This window comes from Sinocyclocheilus anshuiensis, unplaced genomic scaffold (genome assembly GCF_001515605.1).
Source record: "Sinocyclocheilus anshuiensis isolate Anshui unplaced genomic scaffold, SAMN03320099.WGS_v1.1 scaffold1477, whole genome shotgun sequence".
NCBI lineage: Eukaryota > Metazoa > Chordata > Actinopteri > Cypriniformes > Cyprinidae > Sinocyclocheilus > Sinocyclocheilus anshuiensis.
Window position 1 is genome coordinate 246,170 of NW_015547710.1, and position 9,412 is coordinate 255,581.

At 36.2% G+C, this 9,412-nt stretch overlaps 1 protein-coding gene across 1 annotated transcript; it reads left to right on the top strand.

Moving 5' to 3' along the window:
• Positions 1 to 4,184: 4,184 nt before the first annotated feature.
• On the top strand, positions 4,185 to 6,889 carry LOC107703995 (TBC1 domain family member 24-like). Its single transcript, XM_016506811.1, has 3 exons — positions 4,185 to 5,179; positions 5,291 to 5,412; positions 6,717 to 6,889. The coding sequence occupies exons 1-3, from the start codon at positions 4,185 to 4,187 to the stop codon at positions 6,887 to 6,889; spliced, it is 1,290 nt and encodes a 429-aa protein (XP_016362297.1).
• The last annotated feature ends 2,523 nt before the right edge of the window (positions 6,890 to 9,412 follow it).

Sequence of the window (9,412 nt, forward strand, 5' to 3'; positions counted from 1 at the left end):
TCTCTCTCTCTCTCTATATATATATATATATATATATATATATATGCTGATAATTATGCTCCCACACATATGATGATATCTTCTGATAAATCAAATGATAAATCAATCTTGAAAATGTAAGCGTTATAATCTTTTTAGCCACCATCACAACTTTTTAATATAGTCAAGGCCAGGCTTTAGTGTATTTAAATTTAAAAATATAATAATAATACAATTATTTAAAAAAAACAAGCACATATAAATTTTTTTAATTATATAGTTTCACATTTTTGCATCTGCATTATGCATATTAATAGGTAAATGGATTGCAACAAACCTTAACTTAGCTTTATTATCTTAGATGAAGGAGTTCGAGGGAGGCTATTAGCTTCATTTGCTTCCTCTGATGGACTGCCACTGGGCATGTTGCCTATATTGTTAAAAACAAACAACAAAGATTTTTAAACTAATGCAGCCTGATCTTTTAAGTGTTTACTCGGCTTTTTCTCTCACAGTGTTTCACAGATATAATTACTGTTGCACACAAACAACCTTTTTTAAAATTATTCTCTTTTTTTTTTTTGGCCTTACCACCATCAAAGACACTTATTCACCAAAATGAGTGTGTCAATCATGCCCACTTCCAGCCCCTTTGATGAGCAAGTCTTTGACACAGGGTGGTGGTAGGCGATAATTGAGAAGATTTTGTACGGTCATCATCTGAGAAAGCTATATGGGGACCTCACTTCAAGACAGTGGTGGGCAACAATGGAGTCCCCACAAGGACCACCTGTTAGTGATGGATCCCATCAGGAAGAGCCTGTGCCTGCCAGCCTCACTGAGGCAGCACCCATTCCAACTGGATCCCAAAAGGAAGAATCTGTGCCTGCCAGGAACCCGCTGAGGGGAAAAATAAGGATCCCAGAAAATATAAAACAGCATCTTGTCAGGCATAATGTCTTGACACCTTTTCCCTAAGGCTCCCAAAGGGACCACCTACACCTTCCAGTACCCCAAAAGGAGCAACAGCATCCAATGGGTACCCACAAGGATACCCAAAGAGAGCAATTTGCCCACCAGGTCCCATGAGGAGGCACCTGTGACCACCAAGCCCCCACTGAGGAGAAAACAGATGATCCCAGAAAATATGAGCATGCTGTTTTGACACCTTTGCCATTTTATTAGGAAGTTTTTGGATTAAAATGTTATATTTATAAATGTGAAATGTATTTATTTATATATTGATGCAAGTGACCTACTTTTTGATTAATTTGATTTGATTAATGTGGAGTTATCTGACTGTGAAATTACACCTAAGCAGCACAATGTTTATAAAACAAAACGTAACCTAAGTGTGTTAACATGTAACATTCTAACAAAACGAACAGGTTTAGCACCTTATTTAATGCTATTAGCCCCCATTTTGAGCCTGACCATTTTGTTTCACATCCAAACATATATGTGTTTGAATAAATAACAGTGTGTTGAAAACAGAACTGACTTTTGGAATTTCCTGGAAAAACAGGCATTAAAATGTGTCTGGTATAAACATTCTGTGACACTTCAAGAAGACAGAATTTCTCTGTTTCTAACCACAGGGAATTACATAAAATTAATTTCATATAGAGCATAACAATTTTGAGAACTGTACGATTCTGTCAATGCATTCTTTTTTTTATTAAAAAAAACATACAAATATATTTCGATATATTTTAATATATTTTGTATTATATTTCTAATACCCCCCCCCCATACAAAAAAAAGTTGAATCCCTTTATAAAATATAAAAGTTATACATGCTTAACTTAGTTATATCTCCTTAGACGTTGCTACGTAGTTAATAAGCAATGTCTGAAAAATTCTTACATTTTAACAGATGGCACAGAATAAAATCTACAATATCTTTATTTGCTGTTTGATGTTGAAGTTAATTACTAAACATCATTGTTATGCCATGTTATATCATTGGTTTTATTACAATTGTTCATATTCAAGAGCTAATATTCACATTGCAAAACAGAAAATAACAGAGGCCATCTGAAATTTTCCACTGTGTATACAGTAGTACTACAGCCACATGGACAGGTCACATGACAGTCACATCATCTGAACAAAACCCAGGTGTCTCAGGGCATCACAAAGAGAGCAACAAACCTACTGTGAACTTAACTTTAAAAGTCTCTTTAATGTGAGCGGTTGGGGCCATGCTTCAGATTACTTCAAATATTGCATGCGCCCATTTTGGCTCTACAAATGTGAATGTCCAGAGTGTGGAGGATGGCAATAATTCACAGTATGCAGACCGGACGAACTGTGGCAGACTCCACTCTCGATCTCTTTATGGCTCTGAGGAGACAAAACACTCTACGGAAGAGATTGACAAGGACAGAAGCCACATAAGACTTCGTTCAAGATCGTTCTATGTTTGTGACACTGATGATGCAGGAATGGGTCATTTTACCAGATGCAATGCTATCAGACCAAGAGCAAGATCACTACACAGTGAGGATGGGAAAAGAAACACTGGCGGGACAAGTATCACTGCAAAGCCTCCGATCAAAAGACCTAAAGGAAACTCAAGCAAACGGGCCAGCAAGGATCTTACAGGTGCGTGAGTGAGATCTTTTTACCTTTGAAAAATGTCACCTTTAGGGTACTTGCATTGATAAAATCATAAATAAGCACAAATGCTTCTGTAACACCTCTGAAGGCTTAATTTAAGCTACAATTAATAATGAATGAATTATTATTAATTAACAATTATTCTAATCCCAAAATGCATTCGCGACTTTACTCCAATATAATACATATGCAAATCAAAAAATGTTCTGGCTGAAAATTATAAGCTCATACCGTGTAAAACTACTTTTAAAAGGAAAGATATTGTAATAATGATTCTAACTGCAGAAAAAAAAATGTTTTACACACATTTTAAATAGATATGTAAAAAATAATAAAACAAACAAACACACTTAAATCAATCTTTTAAAATGTATTTGTTTGAACTTAAAGTTAATTTAGTCATCACAACAATGTTATTGAATTATTATTATTATTATTATTGAATTTACATTAAGTGAGTAATCTAAATTCCAGAGCAAGCTACCCTGTCAGTCCTGTGAAGCTATACTGTACATTCATGACAGAAGTCTCTCCTTTTATGTCATTTCTACACAGGCATACTCAGCTCATTTATACCATGAATATATAACCACATAATTTAAAAATTGTTTAATTAACTAAGATTTTTTAAATGGTTAAAATACATTTTAATATTATTGTTGTTGTTGTTGTTATTACTGGTAATATAAATAATCATGACATTAATAATTACTATATATTCTATTTCATAGACTTTGGTAGTTCTTTTATAATATTTATTAGTATAAATATAAATGTTGATCATATTAATGTTATATGTATTACAGAAATATTGCTGAAGTCTAATTTTTTCTATTAGGTTTTATTCCAAAGTTGTATTTAGTATAGCTTAAATGAAGCAGAAATTAGTAGAAATGTACATTTAAATATCCAATATCAGCTGATTCTGACCAAACAAAATCTCTAATATGAGCTGATAAGCTGATTCCCCAAAGAACGTTTTTTTCTTGGTGTGAAGAACATTTTAATAATCTAAGGCAGTGGTTCCCAACCCTGGTCCTGGAGGCACCCCAACACTGCGCGTTTTGCATGTCTCCTTAATCAAACACACCTGATTCAGGTCATCAGCTCATTAGTAGAGACTCCAAGACCTGAAACTGGTGTGTCAGAGAAAGGAGACATGCAAAATGTGCAGTGTTGGGGTGCCTCCAGGACCAGGGTTGGGAACCACTGATCTAAGGAACCTTTTTTTTTTTTTTTACTATAAAGAACCTGCAATGCAATGGAAAGTTTCTTCATGGAACCACAGATGCCAATAAAGAACCTTTATTTTTAAGAGTGTAACTAAGGAATCCTGTAGTGTCAGTTAGCAAGATCAGACAAGAAAAAAAAAACAAAAAAAAAACACAAGATGACAAGAAAAAAAATTGGCTTGACAAATTATTTTTTACAGATATATTTATAATTTAGGGTTACACTTTCTTTATGGTTGGGAACATAAGTTATAATATTATTGTCATTCGAGTCATCCTGCAGTTTTTTTTACTTTTGAGCAATTCAACATTTTAACAGGAAATAAAGGAAGTTTAAAGGGTGTACCCATGATGACCATTTCTGAGGTGGATAACTGGGAGATAAGCTCTTCTTCGGGGATGAAATACGGTCAGTATGTAGACTGGGAAAAGATCGACCCAGAAGCTGCCACCCGTTATGGGAAGATCCTCTCAAGTGATCATTATGAGCTCAAAGCAATGGGCCGTACAGGATTCTGGTCCACTCCTCATACTCTCAGAGCCAAGGCTTACCAGCACATCATCCACAGCATCGAGAGCACATCCACCACCGCTGATCTGGACACTTACCATGGCATAGTTAGGAAGCTTTTTGGGGAACTGCAAACAAGCACACACCCTTTCCCAAAGTTTATGGAGGATGGGGAAATTCCCAGATACTGCTTAAATAAAGCAGGTCTGAATTCGGTGAAAAAAATTCTCATTTGTATAAACCACCATTTTCTTGATGTCAGCTTCTGTCCTATTCTGTCCGCTCTGGTGTCTCTTCTCTTGCACTTCAGTGAGGATGAAGCCCAGTGTTTCCACATTATTTGTTCCCTGGTGTCCTACACAGACCCTAAAAAGCATTACATTGACCGGACTTTCCTCACTTCACGTGCCTCATGCATGACCTTTGGTGACCTTGCCAATAAATACTGCAGGGGAATTCGGAAGCTAATAGCCAGCTCTCACCAGAACCTGTTTGAGTTCTACTCTGACTGGATCATGTGGATCTTCGCCGATCTGCCTTTCACATACGCTATCAGAGTGCTGGATGTTTATCTAATGGAGGGTTACAAAGTTTTATACCGTGTAGCTCTTGCTCTACTCAGCTTTTACAAGGTCTCTGTGTCTTCACGAGTGGCCCACGTCGACGACTTCAGACAGGACATGAAGAGTTTTGTGCAGAATGTGGGGCGGCACAGTACTATTAACGCTCTGCTTCAGAGGGCTTTTAGTATACAGCTGCCCACACGTAAAGAACTGACTTATCTCTTCAATGCCAACAAGGATGCACTAATTCAAAAGGACATCCACAATAAGAGGTGAGGAGTTTGTGAAGTCGTTTATTGTGTTTTCTGTAATTCCTATTATATATAAAACTGTATTTTTGACATTGACAATAGAACTACAACAAATGTATCTTTTTTTTCAAGCTCATACCAAGCAATGGATTTTCGAGCCTTCAGATCCTCTGTAGTGACTGAAACAGAGATGAGGGTGGTCTGGGCCTGGATTCCAGAGCGATTTGCTCTGTTCAGTCCTGTGCAGCTATTCAGTACAAATATTCATGGCAGAAGACTCTTCTCGTAAGTTATTATGATTCACAGGGACGCTTAGGCTACATGAATTATACTATCAATACAATAACTTTAGAATTAGAAAATTTAGCTTTAAATGGTTAAAATATATGTAAACATGCATATAAATAATAGTAATGATACTTATTATTAGAAATATTTTTTCAGCAGCCATTACACTAGTCAGTGATCTTCAGAAATCATTCTAATATGCTAATTTGATGCACAGATGAAAACTTTTTATACTTTTTATACTAGGAAATTATTATACTTTTTCAGGATTCTTTGCTAACTATAAAGTTGAAAATAACAGTATTTATTTGAAGTAGTTTTTTTTGTAACGATTTAAAAGTCTTTACTGTCACTTTGCATCCTGGTTGAACAAAAGTATTAATTTCTTTAAAAATAATAATTTTCCTGCTAGGTTTTATTCCAAAGTTGAGGGGCATGATCCAACTGTTTTACTCTTGAAAACTGAAGATGAGGACGTATGCATGCATTTTTTTTTTATCTTACAGAAAATACATAAATGCACAGTATTTTGCAACATTTTGATTTGCTTTTGCTTGGCCTCATGGCAACACAGATTTGTGGGGCTTTCTTGTCTTCTGATTGGGCTCAGAAGAATTGTGATGAAAAGGGATTTAAGTTCTTTGGCACAGGAGAGTGTTTTGTTTTCACTGTGAGTAAGTCTACATTTGTCATCTGATTCAATTGATTTATTGTGCTTTAAACTACATGTTGCATTGTATGCACAAGAATATGATTTGAATAAGTTAATCAAATCAACTTTTCAGCTACGACCAGGAATGGAACGGTTCCAGCGTCCAGTGCTACAGATCTCTGGGATGTCTGACAAATGTTATTCCTCTCATCAGAAACAAACTCTCTCCGTTAGCTCTCTGCTAAACACTCATGTGGACAGACCCACTGGAGCCTCTCAGAACCAAAGATATGAGTCTGCACCATTCTGCACATTGTCAACCTTCAAATTCATGGCAGGAAATGATGAGACACTTTTTATTGGTAAGCCTTTTTTTTTTATCTTTAATGACATGAAAGGTTTCAGCATGTAATTCAGGCTCAGTTATCCCCTATTATTATTATAAAGAATGTAACAGCCTCTCAGGCTAATATTTGCATGCCCTGAATGCACATTTCACCTGCAAACGTGCTGTTACGCTGCCTATGTGTCAACATTACTGGGAAAAATAGACTCTAATAAATGTTGTGTATACACTGCTTTACTTACGGCTCTTAGTGTGTGGTCTCTATCCTGCAGGTGGTGATGATGGCCACGCGCTGCACCTGCAGGCAGATCTGACAGCTGGATCTTCTGAACACTGTGATACGTTTGAGAGTCCACCTCTCTGCAGGGGATGCTTCAAGATCCAGTCTCTAGAGGTGTGGGGTATCCAGCACTCTTTGTCTGTTCCACCACTGCTATCACAGTGAAGACTGTGGAGAATATCTGTTGCTTGCCCACACATCAAAGGTCACACTGCCAAATGTCATCATGCTTTGAGACAAATCTAAGGCCATTAAAACTATTTTTTGACTGCAGTGTAGGACTACATGTACATTGTTGTGCTATTGCTTTATGAACAGTAAAAAATGTAAATTTAAGATTCAAATATCCACAATATTATTTATTTACATTTTAAATACTTGTTTTATTATATAACTTGCTAAATTATTTTAATATTGTGGTCCTGTTGTTCACTGTATTTCTGGAATAACTAAAGTGTGTAAAACCTTTTGAATAGAAGTTGCAAAGTATTAAAGGGGTCATATGATGTTGCTAAACAGAACATTATTTGGTGTATTTGGTGTAATGAAATGTGTTTATGCGGTTTAAGGTTCAAAAAACACATTATTTTCCACATACTGTACATTCTGTACATTCCTTTATGCTCCGCCTTTCTGAAACGCGTCGATTTTTACAAAGCTCATCGGTCTGAAAAGCGAGGTGTGCACCCAAGCATGTATAATTGTTTTATTTATTAAGGATGACGACGACGATCAAGGGCACAAAACATGCCTAAACAGCACGCATGCACGCGCGCGAGAGAGAGAGACTACCTGAATGACTGAGCGCGTGAATGATTGAGCGCATCCTCAATCAGGTTAAATCATATTCATGATAAAAATTAGTTTGCGATGTCCTAAGAGTAATGTTGTTGTAATATCCTAATATCTTTTCAATGTTTAGGGGTAACGTACTCCCTCATGACTGGTGTCAGTGCTATAAAGTTATTTAAAGTATAAAACATTGTTATTTACAATACACAGCGTGGTTTTTAATCATATTTTTAGGGGGGGACAACCCTCAGATGAGGGGGTCCTGTCCCCCCCGACCCCCCCCGGGATTTCCGCCTATGATTTGGGGTGACGTGACATCTGCTGGTGTTGGTCCATTGTGTTTTATCAAGTCCAAAGTCAATGCAGCCGTCTACCAGTAGATTTTGGAGCACTTTATGCTTCCATCTGCTGACAAGCTTTATGGAGATGCTGATTTCCTTTTCCAGCAGGACTTTAGCACAACTGATCGCTTCCATGCCACACCTCACTGATGCTGGAATGAAGGAGCCACGACCAAGTATTGAGTGTATAAATGAACATACTTTAAAGAACTTGAGCTTTTCTGTTTCGCAAATCCATTTTTTTGATTGATCTTAGGAAATATTCTAATATTTTGAGATACTGGATTTTTGACTTTCATGAGCTGTAAGCTCTAATCATCAAAATTCAAACAAAATAAAAAACATTTGAAATGTTTTACTTTACATGTAATGAATCTAGAATATATGTTTCACTTTTTTAAATAAGTTACAAAAACAAGAACTTTTTCACGATATTCTCATTTTTTGAGATGCACCTGTATGTTGAACATATATTTACTCATGCAGTATATATCCATATATTGTCAATGCATATACTTCTGTATATTGAAAAATATAAGCACTAGTTTTCAATATATGGAAATGTATTATGTAATATATTGCAATATATTTTGCAGTATATTCCCATATATTTTTGTTCCGTAAAAGGGACAAGGCTATCCCCTCAAAAACAGTGCATAAGGATAATAAATGTATAGCCAAAGTCATGTCACTCGGCAGCCATCTTTGAAATGCCTGTCGGGCATGCAAGTGCAGCTCCTATCTCTTTGTATGGGGAAACATCAAATTCTCCCAAACTGTTCACTAAGCTTACAATTAAATTTCATATTTGAAATCACCAATGAAATCTGACAACACCTGTGCCATAAATGTGGTTTCTTTTGCTCAAATAGCATTATAAAAAGCTTATTTTTCAGGCTCAGCCAGTGCGCATGCGCAGTCCTAAGTGCACATCTCAGAACGCTGACTATTGGTGCATTCCAAATGGGATATATCGCCCTCCGAAGGGCACTTCGGAGTGAAAACAATCATGGCTGCCATATTGAAGTGTAGTCTTTCCAAACTGAAGTGCTCAAAACTGGCCACTTCAAAGGGCCCTTCGGAATGAAGGATTTCAAAGGGTACAACTGACGGACACTTCGGGCTCCCATGATCCTTTGCGCAGATTCTTTGCATGATGACGGCGTCACAGTACAAATATAATTGTATTTTAGCCCTTTACTAGGGCAGTAACCTCAAAGGTGCAACTATACCCCTAAAAGGGAGCATATTAGTACCATACAAGTATGCATGCTTTAAGGGTAGATAAGTTATAAAGGTGCAATTTTGTAATATCTTTTTTTTTAAGTCTCATGCTCACCAAGGCTTCACTTATTTGAACAAAAAACAAAGCAAAAACAAAAAAAAAAAACAGTAAAAGCACCAATATTGTAAAATATAACAATTAAAAATAACTGTTTTCTATTTTAATATATTTTAAAATGTAATTTAAAATGCATCTGTGATCAAAACTGAATTTTCAGCATCATTACTCCAGTCTTCAGTGTCACATGATCCTTCAGAAATAATTCTAATA